General features: G+C 46.8%; 1 protein-coding gene across 3 annotated transcripts in view; it reads right to left on the bottom strand.

Moving 5' to 3' along the window:
- Positions 1–5,998, bottom strand: part of ARFGEF2 (ADP ribosylation factor guanine nucleotide exchange factor 2) — a 30,899-nt gene extending 24,901 nt beyond the window's left edge. For all 3 annotated transcript variants that reach the window (XM_065031771.1, XM_065031770.1, XM_065031772.1), the window contains exons 1-4: positions 5,726–5,998; positions 1,572–1,602; positions 653–776; positions 156–302 (exon numbers count right to left, since the gene is read on the bottom strand). In XM_065031771.1, coding sequence (XP_064887843.1) covers positions 156–302; positions 653–776; positions 1,572–1,602; positions 5,726–5,864 — 441 coding nt within the window. In that variant the 5' untranslated portion in view covers positions 5,865–5,998. The remainder of the gene's footprint in view (positions 1–155; positions 303–652; positions 777–1,571; positions 1,603–5,725) is intronic.
- Between the last annotated feature and the right edge of the window lie 14,116 nt (positions 5,999–20,114).

The following is a 20,114-nucleotide window of genomic DNA, read 5'->3' as shown; positions in this document are numbered from 1 at the left end:
CACTTCATGCGGATCTTCCACAACAATCGGTCGGTTTGTTATGAAACGCATATATCTGTTTAGAACTAGGGCTTTCCATTAAATTATTTTCAATTACAAAATCAAAGATACAGAAAGCAAATCAATATTGCACCAAAATGAAGCAAATAAAATACCTTAATGATCTGCAGTTGTACCCCTTCATCTGTCTGAGGACCCTGAAAGCAGTTGCAAATGGTTTCAACTATTCGGTCAATCAGCCGTTTCCCAGGAGCTCCGCTGTCTGGAGCATTGCCAGTGATATGTCCGTATGCAATGAGTTTCTAGGTAGAGAGAACGCAGGTTAGACAACCATATACTGTTAAGTACAGCAGAAAAAGGGGGGTTTAAACTGGTTTTAACACAAAAATTTAACACCACCAATAAATCCTGCTACCAAACACTCGGACTGCCCACACATCCAGATAAAACAGATTTAGTAAGGGACAACACAAGCTTTTTCCACCCAGACCACTTCTTCCTACCATAACCAGACCAAATTCCAACATCTATCTTTGTGCGTATTCACGACAGAAAGGTTCTGCCCTTAAGCTGCATTTTCTGGCAGACTCTAAGGAGGAACAAGGTATTACAGATTCCGGAGTGTCAGCTCCCATTTCCACAGCGCACTCACCTGTAAACAGTCCAGCGAAGTGCTGACAATGCGCGGGGACTTTGACTGGCAGGCCAGCTCAAACGGCAGGAAATATTTATCTGCTTCGATGAAGTTTGCTTTTGGTGGATCAGCAGTGCCTTCTCTAGGTCAGATAAGAAGAGTTATTAATTCTTCTTAACACATATATCGCAGCAAACTATGCTTCTGCCCTTTCTAAATTGAAAGCTCAACAGCACACAGAGGCATACAAATGTAATGCAAGTTTCTCTCACACTTACTCCCTTAAAGAAAGCTCCATTTTATTAAAAAGCCACATTAAAACCACTTTGCATTTATTTATATTGCATCTGATCTTCTCATATCTTCTTCAAATTAACTCTTCCCTTGCTACACTCCAACACTGTCCCACTGAAATGCTGGGGAACTCGTACACAATTAATGATAAATCCATCAAAGTTATTCTGAATTAATTAAGCAGGCCCCATATGGGGAATACTAAGCAAAGAGAAACACATTTGGAGGCTCATTTCAGTGGGGAAAAACTGCTTTAGAATTTAGGTTTAAGTAACATCTAAATTGGTATTCTTGGTCTAGAAGTTAAGAGCGTATACTCTCAAACAGAGGCTACGTACTGCTCTTCATGATTTCCTCTCAGGCTATATTAACCCCAGCAAAAGGAAGTGAAAAACTTTTGAGACACCTTTGAGAAGTTTTGCAATGGTTTCATAGTGAAATTCAAGGCAGTTATGGCCTGAGTGCCCATAGCCACAAACGTTGTGTAATGGGAACACGCGGGCCACAGCACGCTTCGGCAGAAAGGTGTGAAACGGGGTATTCGCAAACCCATTGCCATAATGAATATACACTCTTACATTTCCATTATCAAATTATTTCACTTGCTGTTTTCTGGCATAGTTTACAGCAATTAATAATTTACCTTTGCTTTTCCAGCTCCGCTTTTATTTCATCTGGAAGAAAAAGAAAACAGAGCATTTAACACGCAGTGTAAGCTGGGGCAGGCTCTGGGCACCAGGGCACAGCACCGGCTCCTCTCGCTGCTCCTGGCCCCAGGGCCACCTGCTGCTCTCAGGGCAGGTGTGCGGCCACCCGCCGCACCTGCACGGCCACCTGCCGCACCTGCGCCGCCACCCGCCGCACCTGCGCCGCCACCCGCCGCACCTGCGCCGCCACCCGCCGCACCTGCACGGCCACCCGCCGCACCTGCACGGCCACCCGCCGCACCTGCGCCCGGGCGCCGCGCGCGCTGCCCGCTCAGCGGGAGCCTTTCCGCATTCCTGCCCGGCACCAGAGCCGGGATCACCAGCAAGGCCTTGCGGCAATCTCTTCCAGAGTTTCGGGCCATAATAAAAGCAGGATGAAGCTCATGCTGAGAATAACTACCATTCCACGTTAAGTAGATGGTTTAAGTTTGCTTGTATTGGAAACTATATATTAAAATGAAGGCAATAATTGCCTGCCTGCAATTAGATGCATCATATGTCAATGTACAGTCAAGTGCGTCCCAGTGGAAGAAAACTGGATCCTGTGCAGAAAAAGGCATCGTTTGTGTGAGCTCAAGGACACGAGCAATGTCTTTCCATAGGTTGTCAGCACACACAGCAGTGCCAATCCAAACACACAAAGCAGCAGCAAGCGCTTCCCCCCCGCCCCGCGAGCGCTCCTGCATTGCCCAACCCAGCCGCAAATCCAACCACAAATCCAACAGCCCGCTTTTATCGATTCTATTGAACCACAGAGAGCCCTTCAGGAAAGGCTGCGGGAGCGAAGCAACATCATCTGCGCTTTGCCCGGCGCTCTCAAACCACGCCAGCCAAGCAGCTACAAAACTAAGAAACGCAGATTCACTTTAGACATCTGCCATTTGCACCCAGAGACTTCTCAGACACGTAACTAGACTCCCCAGCGAAGGCACAGTTTGAGAGATTTTGTTTTAACTCATTAACAAGCTAACTAAACAAATCCTGTTGTTTACAAAGCTTGACAATATGTACATGGAGGTACCTGGGCAATCAAAGAAGGTCACATAACCGGGCTGGCTGCACAGTGTCATTCAAACTGTCCTAACAGGCAGAGTCACAGCTGGTCTGAGAGGCCCAGGAGCACCATTAGCACTGGACCAACACGAACTGCTGCGATCCATACGGCCTGTGTTCCACTGCCCATTGCTCAGGACAGAGATTATTTCAGTAGATTTACTAAGGACCATGTGTACCTAGAGCTCCACGTAAATGCTTATTAAGCAGCTATTTATGTACAATACACTGGCTGTCTGTTGAAAACCAGTGTTCTTAAAAACGCAGTTTTCTAAAGCGGAGAACGGCGTCTCTGTTTACAACAGAGGGCGCCCACCTCCCGCAGCCCCTCCCGGGGCTCCCCGGCCTGCGCACAGGACACCGCCGTTACACCTACTGCTGAAGCAAGAGCCTCAATGAAGGGATCTATTCAAACTCTGCTTACTCAACGTTACCACTGTGTATTTCAAAAACCAAACCCACACAGCACTAAGAACTGGTTTTCTTCCTTCCACCCTTCTTGTGTTCACACCCTGTTTGAGCCTATGACACTTCTCATATCTACAAAGTCACAAAGATATTCTGCAGTGCAAAACTGCACAGTGTTAATCCAGTGAAATGTACGTTACTGGAAAAGGAAGAGAAAAAAGGGCAAGAACAGTTTACAATAAGAATGAAAGAAAACCTATATTTCTTACACAAGAACGGCAGCAATTTTCAGTAGTAATTTCCTGAAGTTCTCAGGAGCTGAACACATTCAAAGTAATAAAGAACTCATGTAAAAGAACACAAAAGCATCATTCCCACCATTAGAAATACATTCCTCTGTCTCACCAAACAACAATGTAAAGCCTATGTAATTACCACAAACACTACTGCAGTAACACCGCCGCGGAAACGGCAGAAATGGCTGCAGGACAACTTACGTCGGGCAGCTCTAGAGCACAGCAGTCCCTCTCTGTTTAGAAAGGATGGATCACAGCCTCCCAGCACCAAGAGCAGACGTAACCCCCACACGACCCACGTGTGCCGACCGGTCTACGAATGGTACAACACCCCCAGGCTCCATCAGAAAGACCACGGTATAAACAAGACAGCAAAGCAAATGGGATTTGGTAAGACGCAAAAGGGACTATTTAAGGTATGAGATGGAGAAAAGAAAAAAGACAACAACTGACGCAACTACCAATTCCATAAAGTTAAGTTCACATTTCTCTCAAACTGAATTAGCTTTGCTCAGAGGCGACTGGACTTTTTTATCATCATCAAAAACACTGAAGCTTCTTTCACACTTAGCAGTTTGTGTGGATTACAAAGTCTGGCCCGAACTCCTCAGGCCGCAAGCAGTGCTTCCCGCATTCCCTGCCACGTTTGCCATTGCGCAGGGCTCGATAACCAAGCTAATACTTTTGAAACTGAAGTCATAGTCTTACTTAATATAGTATAAGTATAAGTATAAGCTTAATTAAACTTAACTAAATGTAACTAAAACTGTGGGTTTTTTTTTTATTTGTGCTAAAAAAAAAAATAAAGCTTAACCTAAAAAAAACAGTTTGGAGAAAAAAAATAAATCACATGCCAATATGAATGTGGTTTCTTTCATTTACAACTCAAAACCATGCAGCAACATTCACCAAATATAACAGAGATCCTGCAGTACAGTAATCAAGGCCCCACTAGTGCAGGACAGTTGGGCAACAGAGGGTTAGCTCTGCGTGCCGACCTCGCTCCAGGCCAGGAAAGCACGCGGGCTGTTTTACCAAGCCAAAAAAAGCCCATCACGACAAGCACTAACTAACCTCAAACATACTGCACCTTGAAATATAAAGACATAGAACAGTTACAATCCAACACGCAAGTGCTAATAGGTGGCTGCTGCACAGTACCCCTCCCCAAAAGCCATGATCTTCGATATATTAGTAAACAGAATGACCTTCACCCGTCATCTTTCAGGAAAGTTCCCTTTCTCGCCCTCTAAATATATTTACATAGCAGAAAAACAGGTTCTCGGTCCTGCAGATGCATCGGGGACACGCCGGGGGAGGAACGGAAGAGATCAGGGAAAGGAAGTAAGCAGGAAAACTCTCTAACTGCTGGGGCACGCGTGTTATGTTATTGCTCACTATATCGACTGTAAATAACAATTAAAAAACACCCCTCTACCTGGTCACCCTTTCCTGGATATACCATCGCTACAATTAGCTCCTGCAAATTTCCTGAAGGTGTAGGAAGGAAGATAAAAACAACAGCTATTTTTGAAGCTTGCTTTCCCAGGCCACTTGACAGAATTTGCATTTGCCCGTTTCCCTTAAATACTCAACCTGTCTGTTTGTCTGTTGATACCATAAGTGTCCCCTAAACAAAGGAAAAATATTGGTGCAAAGCAACAAGAACTCTCATAGATACGTCACCTTTGCAGAGCAGGAAAGGCCAGAGAACTCCAACCATAAGAGCTACACTGAGCTGTATCACCCAGTTTATTTTTTCCCCTTCAAGATACACCATGTGGTTTCAGAACCTTAACAGAGACCTACATCCTCAATTTGTACTTGTGGGAGCCTTCAGGACCAGTCCAGCAACGCCACAGCAGCAGTTTCGTCCGGCAGGACACCACAGGCACGGTCTGGTTTTGGCTACACCGCTAACAGTTTCTAGCCCGTCCAACCATGGGCTGGAGTTCAGACATGAGGAGATCACGGGCCCCGAAGATCTGAGGCTCTGCAAGTCAAAGGCCTTAACCAGCCTGGCTCCTACTTTAAAAGCTCACAAAATCGGTTCTACAGGGACGAACCCAAACCCTTCCTGTGTCACACCGGGACCAGAACGCAGCAGGTCAGATGTCTGGGGGTCTCCTCCCCGCACTCGCGCGTGTCCCGTTGGGCAGAACTTTCCCCGCCCCAAACCCCGAGCTCCCCGGGGCCCGGCCGGGAACCCCGCGGGGGTCCCGGGGCGGGTGGCACCGCCGCCCCCGCCCGCAGCGCCCCTGTCGCCCCGGCAGGAGGGCCCGCGGGTCCCGGCCCGGCGGGGGCGGGAGAGCCCCGCGGCCGGGCCGACTCACCGAGCGCCACCTGGCAGGCTCTCCGCAGCTGCCCGTGCGGGGGCCGCTTCGCCTCCTTCTCCGCCAGGATCTTCTCCAGGGCCCGCGACACAAACATGCTCTTGGTGCGGGCGTCCTGCTCGCGGGCCGGGGGCTCCATGGCGGGAGCGGGGCGGCGGGGCCGGCAGCGGGTCGCTCAGAGTCCCCTCACCCGGAAGAGCCGCCTTCCCAGCGGCCGCCACCGCCACGGCGCCGCCATACTGCCGCCGTCACGTGACTCGGGCCGGCACCCGCCCCCCCGCGGGCCGGTGAGTGACAGGCGGGGGGCGGGGCTGGGGGCGGGGGCGGGGGCGGGGCCAGAAGCGGAGGGGCCGGAAAATGAAGCAACGACCGTGATTGAATAAAATTACCGGGGCGTCCCCGCAGCCCCGGGCGAGCTGCTGGGCTGCCGGGCTACCGGGCTGCCGAGCTGCCGGGCTGCCGGGGTGCCGAGCTGCCGGGGTGTCGAGCTGCCGGGCTGCCGAGCTGCCGCCATCGGGGCGCGTCCGCTCGCTGCTCCGCGCGGGTGTCCGCCGGCTCCGCGCCCCACGGTCCGGGACCCCCGGGCTCTGCACAAATTGTCCCTTTTCTTGTCCCTGCACTGTGCGGGGGCAAAGCCCCGCTTACTGCCTGGCTGCAACGCAAGATGCTTAAGGGGAAATTGGCCTATTACACGTCAGGTACAAATTTCAATATCGGTGAGAATCTCAAGTACGGTTACTGCTGCAAGGATTGGTATTGATTAAGTTATAGTTACCAAAAGAGAAGTCATGTTAGTATAATATTCATAAGACTTCTCATCTAAGCATCTCAACACTCACATTATCCCAGTTAGCTTCCACAGAATGAATCCCATAAAGAGGCACTCAGTACAGGTGCGACAGACCCGGACAAAGTTGTACATTAAAGGAGAATCACTAAAAATTAAATTTCAAGTCCCAGAAACTGAGTCTCATAACCTTATGCCCAACTGTGTCTTCTCCCTTTGCCCTCTGGCCCATGGGGTAGGGAACCGTACACACCAAATTGAATCCTGGACTCTGAAAACCAGTGTAATCTTTGGAAACTATCTGCAGGGGTGATTTACTGCACCGACACTCCACCATCGTCTGGCAACCATCACCAGGACACGTCACCTCTTCTGTGCCGTTCCACAATGGACCTAATCACACTAAGACAACCACATTAGCTGAGAATACAGGGGCACATTAGATTGGCTAGATTGTAATTTTATTTCCTTATTTCTCAAGCAGTAGGACTCTAATTCTTTAGAATGTCATTAACAGATCCTTAGTGTCAATTTGTCCAGAGCTCCAGTTTTTGTTCTAGATGTCATAGCACTTGAAGCATTGTTGCATTTGAAGTATCGCTGGTGGCTGGGAGCACATCTGCATTGGGCGTACTAATTTGGAAAAGCCAAGAGAGCCAGACGGCCACGCTGAGCAAGAGGCATCGTTTCCGATTACACGATTGTTTTCCTTCGGAGCCGAGTTTCAGGCTGGTTTAACCTTTTCCCAAGTGTAGCACTTGTTTAAAGCGGTTTTGCCCACTGGGGGGCGCCGCAGGCCTGGCCGCGGGGGGGACCGCGCCGCTCGGCGAGCGGGGCCGCTCGGGAGTCACCGGGGAAAAGTTACACGTGCGAACACGGTGAAACCTCGGGCGCCAGGCGGGGAGGAGGCGGCTGTCACACAGACCATGGCCCGGTGCCGCGCCGTGCCCTGCGCCCCCGGCGAGCGGAGTTAGTCCGTGGGACAACGCCTGTTCCACGTGCCCCAGTCGGCCCGTGGAGATGAACAGGGACCCCAAGGTTTTGTTTGGATTTGCATCCTTCAGCTGTGACCCAAGTCCCCCGGTCCATACACGTCCAATTCACAGCTGCCATTCAGCCTGGTTTAGCTCCAGGAGTTAGTATGTAGCTCAGCGGCAGATCAGGTCCTCTCACACACTTACAGAGTTCAGCTGATTTGGATTGCCTTCCTCTTACCGCTGGCTTCTCCTTTTCAATGAGCTTTTGATGGCATCAATGGACACAGTTGTCTTTTTATTTGAGTTTAGTTTTTGAAAGATCCATAAGCAGAGCCTCTGCTTTCTGTCACTTCTGCACAAATGAATTGCCGTCCAAGCTGTAAAGTACCAGCTGAACTCAAGAGCAATATTCCACTGATGTCAGAAGCCAAGCCGCTTTTCAGAGCTAAATCATATATGACTAATACATTTGTCATGGCGATGTGCCGGGTTATGGTTTAAATGTTTCTAATGACGCTCAGTAACTATTTATATGACTGCTGCTTAAGAACAATCTTGCGGTTCATGTGGAACATCTCCCGTCTGTTTGAGCTGGAACACGACTTCCCACCTCACCTTCAGGTACTTTAAATCGCTCCGAGGTGGGATTTTTCAGTTGTAGGTTAATTTTGCTTGCAACACCATACAAATGGGAATGCAACAGGACAGGATGTGTTAACTGTTACACATGCAAAATCAGAGCCAGAATGAGGGGCTGCTGTAAACCGCGGGGCCTTTCAGCATTAATTTCATTACTAATGATTTTTTCTTCTTACCACAGCACTTCAGCTCCCCCACCACGTTGCTATGATGTACCCGAATTACCCATGGCAGGCACTACAGAAATCTGCAATAAAAACCTGATTCTGCCTGCAATTACAGATGTGTGCAATAAAAATGCTGATCCCTTATCAGTGTAACGTGGCTGCTTTCTTAAATTGCACGCATGCGCGCGTGATAAGACACTGCCTTGTTCTTCGTGTACGATATGGTATGTCTTTCTGTTTCTGAAAGCTCTAACAGTTCCCAGATCAAGAGACGCCTGTTCTTGTAATAACAGACGGACTTTCGGTGGCGTCTTGTCCCTGCCTCTCTCAGGCCACCATCCGCCTACGATGTTGTATGTCTTATCTTTACAGAAAATCTCAAATGCTTGCAATGGCTTCATACACTTGTCATATAATGCAGCACTGGGAATGTAGAAATCCATTTAGTGCAGGCATACGGTTAAGTAATATTTTACTATAAATAATAAAAAAGCAGAAGGAATAAGAGATTTGTAAAATAGAAGCATCACTTCCTTTCTGCCCCAAGTAATGCAAACAAAGCCAAAACACAACCAAGACATTTGGAGACAAAACTCCACTACATTCTGCCCTCCGGTGCGGTCGATCGGACGGGAAGGCCCCCGAGCAGCCCGATTTCCCTGCTCGGACAGCCGGCCCGCGGTGGCATTGCTCTGCCAAGGGCCGACAGGGGCCGCAGCAGCCGTCGCTCAGAGCGGCGCGGACACAACGAGCCACGGTGACAAGAAAATAATGTGCACGCTGGTTTCATAAGCAGTGAAATCCCCTGGGATTTCGTTGCATGCGTTCAGAAGCTGAGAAAGCAGAAATCTGGGGATCTTCCCATGGACCTGCTTTGTCTCCCACACCCAGTGCACGAGCAAACACTTTGCTGGCAACCCAGGCAGCCCGAGAAGGGCGGCGAGCGGTACAGCTGCCCCCAAGAGGACGCTCTGCTGTGTCCCATGAGCTTGCCCCGGCCCAGCACCGCGGCGCTGTTCAGCCCTCAGAGAGCCCCGAGCAAGCCAGAATGGGAACAGCGTTCATGCCAAAGAATTTGTTGGCCAGTGCTGCGTTAGATCTGGCTCATGTTTTGTTAGAAACCTCAACATTTGTTGATAACATAGCTTGGATCACTTTGATTATGGCTTATCCCTATACGTCAGTGCCCAGCCCAGAAGATTATCTGTTTCAGCCCCTAGTGGCTTGGGTGTGTTTTCCATATGCCACACTGATATGTCAGTCTACGGAATATTTTAGTGCAGATGAAGGAAGGGACCAGAGAACAGAAACGGGTCTCTTAGGTGACCCCTTCTCTAGCACGAACCTGTGAATGATGTGCAGAACAACCTGCAGCCTCTGTCAGCAGATCGCACGCTGGTTCATTTGAAGATGCACAAGGCAGAAAATAGGCTCAGAACCTCTTTTCTAGAATTGTAACGCATGTGAAAGTTTAGCACAATATAAAAAGGCAAATATTAAATATGTCCCAGGCTTTTTCTTTCAGTGCCAGCGCGAGATGGAGTCACCATGTTCTGGTGAGACGGCTGCGGGAGCTAAGATGACCCTTTCTACGGGGAGAGCCTGGCAGCCCCGTTCACTGGGTGGCTTTTCCTACACTGCTAATTGCAGGCATCCGCAAAGCAGGAACGCAGCTTCCCCGACTATCAGACTGCCTTAAAAGGCATGAGATTTCACAGACATTCGAACTGGTGTGTTCTCTATTAGCCTTCTGATTGTAAAGATTCATGTTTTGAAGATTTTCTCTCTGTCTCAAATGCTATGAATCCACTTGAAAATGACAGAAATGCTCTCACAAATCATGGCTACTTTCCTAAAGCAGTAGTGGAATATCCTCAATGACAGGATATGCAAAGACAAGCCTAGAAATTGCTTGTTCCTAACCAGAATGTCACTCAAAATAGCTCTGACTACGGAGACTGAATTAGAATTATTCCACCCAGAGATCTCATAAAAAAGGGATCATGTACTGTTTTCCTCCTCTCTTCTGACATCTCTGTTGTTTGACAAGAAAACAGGAAACACATTTACTGTCTAAATGACCAGGACAGATGGGACAATGTTGTGATTCCCACAGTTAAACTCTACGGAATTCCAGAACAAGCTGGACAACACATCAATCTTCTTTGCAAATAACCATTTATCATCCAAAAAAAGGGAACAAATAATATGCAGCCTTCAAACTCAGTAGCTACCAACCAGGTAATCAAACTGCTAGGAACAGCAGGGTGAATATGGCAGACACACGTACGTGCACGAGTGTAGTGTGCCTGTTTTACAGCTGTCTGGAGGAACAGCAGCAATGTCAAGATGGGGCCATGAGGTTGGCCTGTCAAAGAAAGAACAGCGTCAACACGGTAACGGCGGAAGGGACTAAGCACTCTGCCCTTTAGATGTTTCGGGGTGCTCTTGGTTGGTAGTTTGACGTGGTATTAGTGGAGCCCCTTTACTCTCGTGGTGAGTCCCTGCCTACTCAGTGTAGCATCAGAAAGGAAAAGCGTTTGAGTTTCCTTTCCGCTGGGCCGGCGCCTCGCTGGGGTCCTGCACCCCAGCACCAAACGCGCCCGGGCTCTCCAGAACGTGCCGCAGTGTCCCAGTGTCCTCCAGCCACACAAGGTCCTCACCTCCCGAGACACACAGTTCTAGCGTGAAATCAGGCACGCTCAGCAAACAGCGCTCTCATCACCTTGAAATGAGATTTTGCAATTCATTTAAGTGACAAGATAACGGGTTTGGTATCATTCTCAGAAGAGTTTTCAAGGTTTTTTAATTGTTTTCCTCAAAGTATTTTAAATCACATTACCTGATATTTTGAGGGGAGAATGAGTTATTTGGCTAACTCAAAAGCAACACAGACTGACTCAACATTAGTACTGAATATAACACAGTGCTTGCACACAGTTTAATTGCATGGTGTGTGCTCATGATTGGAAGCACGAGGAACGAAAGCCTTTCCAACAGAAGGCAGACAAACAGGGAAAGGATGCATGTAGCTGCATGTATGTTTGCAAGCGAATTCAGTGCCAATTACAATAATTGCTGTTGAAGTGATGTAAAGAGCAGGTTGCGGCCAACACGTCTGTAGTGCAAGACATAGATCAGGAGCACGCAGTGCCTAACAGGTGCACACGGTTCAGTCTGCATAAGCTGCCTCCTTGGCTCGCAGCCTCCTGGGCCGCTGCCCAGCGCCAGGTGCTCCTCGCGGCCGGCCGGGCTGACCGCGGCGCTTCCCCCCTCCGCACCGCTGCGCCTGGCGCGAGGCAGGAAACCTCACCCCAAAACACACGCAAAGTAGAAGGGATATTCTCGGGAAAACTGGTCTGCACAGCAGCTCGGTTCCCAGCCCAGCATTAGCAGAAATTCCTTGTATAATAGATGTTCTTTTCCCTCCGGCTGCCCATTTTTAATCATTTCCATAGGGACTGATTCTATTTATTCTGCTTGGCTTCTAGCTGTTTTCTCTGCTGTCCAGTAATGTACTTATTAGTGGATTTCCCAGGGGACTCCACATTTGATTCGCTGTCTCAGCTCTCTAAATTTTTTCCAGTTCAACACTGCACGCCCTAAAATCAATAAATCCAGATGGCAAAGGGTTGTCCCGTTGCTAACAGTGTAATTGAGGTAACTGAAGGATTACTGAAACAAATTATTAAGCGGGCGTTTATACAAGTGTACGGGTGGTGTCAACAGGACATTTCCTCATGAGGTTCACGTACAACTCTCTCCCTCTCACTCACACTGTTTTCTTCAGGTCCGGACCTCAGACTCCTGTATCTTTCCGACCAGCCCGGCTGGCAGCAGCTTCACACTGAGCTTGTGCTCCTGCCCAGGGGAGCTCTAACTGGGGAACAGGACACTGACAGTACATCTAAACAGCACCAGGCAATGCCATGATATGGAGAAAATCACTCGCCAGGAGAGGCAATGTAGCTGCATTTACACTGTGCTGCGCCAGGCGAGTTACAGCAGCTGTGTCTGCCGTCAGTCCCCACAGAGCACCCCAGTACCGCAATGACCCCCCCTGCCCCGCAGACAGGCCACCGAAAGTCACATCGGGATTTCTGCACAGTGCTGATATTTGCCTTTCACCTTACTATTTTATCTTGAAGTGATTTACAAAGGATAAGAGCCATATATGGAATATGTGAGACTTGGGCAATTCTAAGACAATAAGAATGGAATTCTTCTTTCCGTATAAAGCCGGCAGGACAGATCAGATGTTCAGCTGCCCCTCTCACAGGACAACCTGGACTTTCTTATAAAAAAATCTGAAGTGCTTTGACTAAACCCAAACTCTGCAGTTTTCATATTTTTCGCGTTTCAGAGGATCAGCAGCACGCCCAAAGCAAGCAGACACTCTCCCACACAATGATTTTGTTAGAAGCCCATATTTCAATCAAAAACAAATTAGAGAATACATTTTTTTGTTAGTCCTGGCAGCAGGAGCTGCTACTGAGACCAGCAGCACCCTGGTACCTCTGGGGCAGAACACCAGACTCACAGCACTTGGTACTGTAAACCGCATCCTCAGATGTGCCGTACAGACACAGCTAAAGACACTTCAACCCTGAACTGCAGCCTCTGTTCATTGTCATCGGGGCACATAATGTGTACCATTAGACGCATAACAGTGTTTAGACAATCAGAGATGCGACAGAATGTGAAGATCGGAGTTCAGCTCTTGGTGTTCGCGCATCCCGATGTGGTTACCCCGGTGGCCTGTTTCACCGCCCGCCCCCTGCTGGCGCTGGCTGACACCGGCGTGCGCTTCTGGGGGCAGCAACCCCGGAAACAGCCACTTCAAGAAGCTTCACATACTCACTCTTCAAAATTTTCCCTTTATAGTCTTTAGAACCATATCTAGGCCAGAAAAGCCCACAATTACCTAAATATATATAAACATTCGAAACAACTTGTCTTTTTAAAAATTGCAGCCGGAGTGTGAGAGCAGATGGGAAAAACACTTTTGCGAGGCAGCGCTGTGGAGTGCGGAGGGAGAAGCCCAACGGAGTGGGAAGACACGATGAAACCGAGCAGCTCCCGCACCCCGCAGCGCCGGGGAGGCGGCAGAGCCGGGCGGGATCGTCACTCACCTCCCGCGTCTCCTGGGAGGTGATAATGAGACTCTGTTTGCCGCACAGGCAAGTGCTGGTGAGACTTGTGTGTATGGGAGCGCCGCAGAACTGACTTATTGCACGTTATAGCTTTCTGACTTATTGCACATTATATCTTTCTGACTAATTGCACATTCTATCTTGCACACAGAAAAGCCTGTTTTGCATTGTACTTTGCTTTTCAAATAGGTAATAGTGTAACTATTCCAATTTTGTTGACAGAAACCTTGTCTTGAGTAAAAATGAAGGAAATAGAATGCTAAGCTTCCAAAGATCCTGGTTTACAATATAACAAAATCTTGTTAGAATTTCTTAAACCAAAATGGAACAATAATTGCAGATTTCTAGGGTTTCCCCCATCGCTCTCCACATCTGCCACAGGCCTGTGCATCAGCCCCGGTTTCTCACTAGCAGGATGACTTCAGTCACAGGGACAGTTTGATATTAGCAGCACTAGGAATTAAATTGGTAAATGACCTTCTCTCTGACCTTTCATCTGATCTTTATATCTCATAATTTCTTGTAAGGCACTCAGAGAGTCACCAGAAATGTCCCTGGCTTTCACCATACAGTACAGATTTTATTCATGCATGTGCAGAACTCTTGGTGTGTTTCACAAAGCCAGCTCAAGACAGTTCCTTGGCTCCTCGGTTCAGATTTAAGACTTGTTTCCTCCCCTCTCAGTGGGAAAGGCTTCCTCTCTGCTCATTACTCTATTCATTTATTCTCTATTTGCACTTAGGTATTCTTGAGAGGAATCTTCATTTGGACAAAAGGAGCTTTGTTCTGGTTTTCCCTCCTACATCTTCTGCCTACTGGGCCAGAATTAACGTGTGTAGCCCAACAGGACCAGTGAGATCTCCAGTCACCCTTACTTTATTTAAGCTTCATTGTCTTTATCCTTTCAGTGTTTCCCAAACACTTCACGAGATTAAATATTACTGGAACAAAAGAAATATATTGCCAAAGCTGAAGCGTGTGTCTGCAGAAGCGGAGGGTACGGGACTGATCCTTCTCTCTTCCCTCTGGATGGGTTCAGCTTATAAAGACAGAACAGATTTTTCTGTGCTGTTGTCACTGACAATTTTTCCACCATTTCTGAGTGTCTCTGTCTTGTCATTGTGTTGGCTCTTCAAGCCTTCTTTTTAAAACCAGTATTTTAGTGCTCGTTTCCCCCTGTATCTCTTTACTGCATTACTTAAATCCCAGCTACCATTGTAAGGAAACTTCTTATACAAAAATGTAGTTGCAGATGTTGTACTGACACAGAAGAAAGAAGCTGCGAGCTGTCCTGGTCTGGGGTTGTTGGTAAACATGCGCAGTCTGAAACTGAAATGGTTCCGTAGTTTGTTCAGTCAGTAGAGTGGCAAAATAATTTCCATATCGGAGTTAATTCAAATGAAATAGGGAGACTGAGATTCACCGAACCCACGCCCCCGTCCTCGTGCACACGGGCATTGTCAATGGCTTCAGCTGGCCTATTTGAATTAGCACCTTGCACACGCTTTGTGGCTGTGACCTGGTGCACACTGATCAGAAACCTAGTCAAAGTCTAAACTTCCCCCAGGACCCACTGATCCTGCCCCCCTAAGAGGAGCACAGCAAAGATGGGGCTCTGCAGGGGCTTTTGTGCTGCAGCAGTGAAAGCACAGCTCCCGCAGCGGCCGTGCCCAGGGCCGCGGCCGTGCCCAGGGCCGCCTTTGTCCGCACGCCGGCACAGAGGAGGTTCCTCTCCCCGCGCCTGCGGGAAATCCAATGTAAGCGGCATTCTGCCTTCCTCCCGGGACGGGCAGAGCTCGGGGCTGCGGTCTGCAGCCTGCAAGGGCTTCCAGAATAGTCTGGACTGCCGGCGTCTGTTTCAGGGCTTGGGACTATTTATGTAACAAATCATCACAGTGATCGGCAGTAGGCGTAAAGATGTAAAACCAGCTGCAAAACCTACTTTGAGTCAACATCCTTGGAAAGGGAAAGAAAATTCTGCTTAGTGTTTTGTATTTTATAGTCACTTAGCGCCAGGGTGCACCTATGAGCTATAAAATCCAAAGACCTTGCCCGCTGAAGACAAACACCTTAGATTTCAGTAAGTACTTTCTGTTTAAACAAAGCATTCTGTGGTATGTTAGCTACATTCAGTTCAGATTAACATTCCCATAACAATCCATGACGATGCCAGGACAGCACTGAGTCTACCTGTTGATACTTTTCTTCAGTTTCGCAAAGGAAAGAGTATTTTTTCACTTCAGTCAAGCATTCTGAACAAAACTTCACACTTTTTACCTACGGACTTAGACTAGAAAGTGTTGGGCAAAATGAGGATTTCCCAAAAGTACCGAGCTTCTGAAAGCAACAGGGCCATGACTGACACGTTTGCTGTCGTTAGTGCAATTTGATTGCTAGAAAAGCTGCAAGAAAAACAGATCTGCCCCATTTCCTTCCATCTTCAGTCCAAGACCTTCTCTGTGTTGTGTTCTGGGCCATTAGTGCTTACACCAAGTTCCATCTTCTGTGGCAAAGCACATAGGCCTCCTCTGAACTTTAATCTGCTATCACTGGTTTCCTGTTATGACTTGTACAGCTTTTACACGGTAATACAAATGAAAGTGCTCTGTGATTTCACAAGTGATACTGTCAGTTTAACGGCGTTTTTATAGCTACACTTAATGTTGCTGCATGGATGGGTGGATGGGTGGATGGGTGGATGGGTGGATGGGTGGATGGGTGGGTGGATGGATGGACGGGTAGGTGGGTGGGTGGGTAGATGGGTGGATGGATGGATGGATGGATGGGTGGATGGGTGGATGGGTGGATGCCTGCTGGTTAGCATGTATCTCATAAAACAGTTTTTCCTCTCATCTTCAAACCTCTGTTCCATGAGGGAGAATCTTTTTCCAGCTCTAGTTATAAAACCCACACGAGTTTAGAAGTGGCTCCATCATTCTAGTGTCCACCTCTTCATGACTGTTTTTGTACACATTAGTTGTGCTTTTCCCGTATGATGTACTCATGGGTAAGAATAATAGACACACTGTTAGGAAGAAGCAATTTATAAACAAAAACAAGCATCATCATTTGTGTTATTTTTTCTTCATGTACTTACAGAGGAAAAAATACAAAAAGGGACTTTTGCTGGGCTGTGTTAACTTGGGCCAAATACTCACTTGCAATACCATCTGCAAACCTCCGGCAGCCTCTCTTAGGACTGCCCCAAAACAATACATTTCCTGAGAATGCTGATTTGTCAGCAAAAAAATGTAAGGGATTGCAAACTTGTAAATGGTCTCACATGGGAAAAAAATCACTTGGAACAGCCCCAGTTTAATGGACTGTTTCATCAAAGTCTGACAAACTTCCCATTTGCAAAATGAAAAAATAATGACCAAAATTTAGAAAAATCTCCAAGCATACTGAAGTTTGATGCATCTTCTTTTCCCCACCTCTAGTTCTGGTTCTTTAGATAAAAGTACCTACGCCTGCTGTCAAGACAATGTTTCTCTATTGTTGATTTTAGGGGTAAAGAGCCCATCATGTAACATTATATGTCAGGAATAATAGAAATGCTTCTTTCACATTACTTAAACCCAAAACTGCTTAAAAATATCCTGGATTGAGCAAGACCTTTTGATTAATTAAACCAAAAATCTTCTCTCTATTCAAGAGCCCAATGAGAACCCTTAATTACACAATCAAAAATTATGTCAGGAAAGAGCATCATGAAAATCTAATTATGCACTTTTTAGTACATGATTAGTTTTAAGTAGGTGGGTAAGACTGAGGAAGAGCAAAAGAGGGGAAATATGATAAAAGAGGTGAATCAGGCAGTGAAAAGAAAAGAGGTATCGGAGGAGTAATAACCAATACACCCCCCTCCCAGAGTGTCTTCAAAAACTGGATGTCTTGACTTGATTGCAGAATGTATGAAATAAGACATGCTTCTTCCTCAATTATAGGCATTTAGGATTCGACACAAAGCTCACTGAAGCCTATCGAAAGGAGATAGGCTGCATTTCCGATTAATTTATGAGTTCAATACCAGAAACATGTTCAAAGAGTTTTGTCCATCTCACCTGACTTTATGAGGGAAACAACTGTCCATTCTCATTGTGCTGTCCCTCTGCTAAGTGAAATTGTGATATAACATTCTACAAAATATTGTGTGCGGGTCCCATGATAGAGTTTATAGTATTTCCTTCTTACTTTTCAAATCCTGCGTCCTTTTTGTCATGGTGCTAACATTGGGTTTTCTCAGGGTGTTACCAAACCAGCAGGTAGACGGGGCGGCCCAGGAGAGGCGCAGGCTCCGGGCGGCGCTGGCCCACACACGGCGCACCCCGACGGCCCGAACACCACCGTGCCGAGAGCAGCTTGTGGGGCACGGCGGGGGCCCCTCTGACCCGACTCTGTAAGTCAAAGCCAGGAACCGGGAATTCCTGAATTCCGGTGGTGCACATGTTGACACAGCGTTCTTGAGCAGCCACTTCAGCTGTCTGCGTCTCGGTGTCCACATTTTCAAATGGACATAATAATACCCACATCCTTCTGCCACACACCATGAGTCTAATTGAATGCTTTCAGAGTTTAACTGAATGTGTGTACAATACTATCCTCTAATCAAAGGGAATTCCACCCAACCCTGCCCAGCAATTCTGTTTCTTTGTTCTCCGTGCACACTCTAAGCCTCTCTATATTTGTTCCAAGTCACTTTGCAGTCAAGTTACCTGAGCATTTTTATTTTATTTTATATTTGTGCTGATATTAGAAAAGGAAATGCAAAAGCTCCACTGGCAGTTTAGGTTCCTGGAGAGTATAGACCTGAGAAATTATTTCTGCAAAGCTCACCACAAACTATATATATCTATAAACTCTATATATCTTGCTTGAAGATAAATCATTTGTAGAAATCAAAGGGATTAATTCCTAGCTCGAATAAATCAGCAGTGGTTTTAGTGAGATCAGTAAGCCACAATGATTTATATAGGGGTAGGTGAAAGGTGATTCGTGTCCACTACACACAGGGCAGACTCTGATTTCAATTACACGGATGGAAATCTCTATTAGCTACATTATTTTGACTGAAGTTTCTAGAATTACTCTGCATCTCTGCAGATACAATGGCAGGTTTTAAATTAGCTGCTGCCATTCAATAAACAGTTCCTGGAGTAAGGGTTTGTTTTCTGCTCAGCAGCAGCCATAAAAGCAAGCAGCACTTTAGAACCTGTATAGAAACAGCACACAGAACATCACAGTACCATTGAACAAATCCTTGACACACGTATCTTTAATGTATTGCAGAAATCCATTACTACCATCTCTGAAAGAACATAGTAGAACTGCTATAGACACAGAAAAGAGCAATAAAGATGGTCAGCCATGTAAAATGGCTTCAATACGAGGAGAGTCTAAGAGGCTACGGCATTTTAATTTGATGTGGAGACCTCTGAGGGGAAACACCCTGCAAAATCGTCAACGGTGAGTAAAGCACAAACCGTGATTAAACTCTCTTGAAATACTGAAGTTAAGGTTCAACCAAGTAAATTATGAAAACAATTATACAAGCAACCTTGTACACTAACATACAGGAACCTGTGATTCAGTGGCTCTTTTAACACAATAATAAGAACAGAAACACAAAGAGACGGGGGAGATCAACACGGGAAAGTAATGTTCAGGCGCCTTGTCTCTTAGATGCTCACTGTACCAAACACTCTGTTGTCCACATGCTTTTCACCACAGAGAGGTTCAATAACCTGTGAAACTGCAGTGTACTGAATTCCACTGAAAAGCTGTATAAACAGTTTACTAAAGCATGTGAGGCTGGAGTATATTTAGTACCACAATAAATAAAGAAATAAATGGGATGAGTTCATATAAATCATATGTACAATGTGTGCACAGACAAAGGGTCATGCAGAACGCGTACTGCACTCGAACATCTGCCTTTGTCATCAAGTCACTTTGAAACTAAGCATGAGTGGCAATTTTTTTATTCCAAATTTCCTAAAGTTTGCAGAAAGAATATGTGTTAACTTCAGCAAACTTCAGAGCAGTATGCGTTTGGAAAGCCTGATGAACAGATATTCCTTTCAGAAAGGAGTAACAATGGCTGAGGGAGAATAAAAAATAGTGGGGAAGAGGCGGGTGGGTGCTTCGCCAGACCTGCCTTGCTGGGGCTGGAGGGTCTGTCAGTACAAACCAACAAATCACTCCAGATTTCTAAATCTTATTCTACAGCAAATGGGGTCCCAATCGCATCCCTCACAACTTCCTTCATCAGGCCGAGCGTGAAAGGTTTTTTCTCCTACCAGAGTGAATGCAGCCAGGATGCAGCCCGACCCTGTGTACAATTTGCCCCATTCACTCCCTGGTGTTTGTTTCCTTTGGTACTGTGGACCACGCAGAGAACTTACCAACTTGGTGCTACTGTGGTAGACCCTGTACAAATAGAACAGCTCCAAACCTCTTACAAGCACACGTAAATTAATTACATCTTCATGAAAGACTGTGAATTTCATGCTAATTGATATGTCAGCCTCCCGATAATCGACTCCCTGACTGTTTTACAAAGTAGCAGCTTTTTTTGTTTGCTTTGAAGTGCTCACTTGAAAAAATATTGGCAGTAAAAATTCTCTTCAAAACTGAAGAGTATTTGCAAACTGCTTCCTTCTAAAA

The sequence above is a fragment of the Columba livia genome, chromosome 16 (genome assembly GCF_036013475.1).
Source record: "Columba livia isolate bColLiv1 breed racing homer chromosome 16, bColLiv1.pat.W.v2, whole genome shotgun sequence".
NCBI lineage: Eukaryota > Metazoa > Chordata > Aves > Columbiformes > Columbidae > Columba > Columba livia.
Note: the sequence above shows the minus strand (reverse complement) of the source record. Positions and strands in the feature narration are given on the sequence as shown.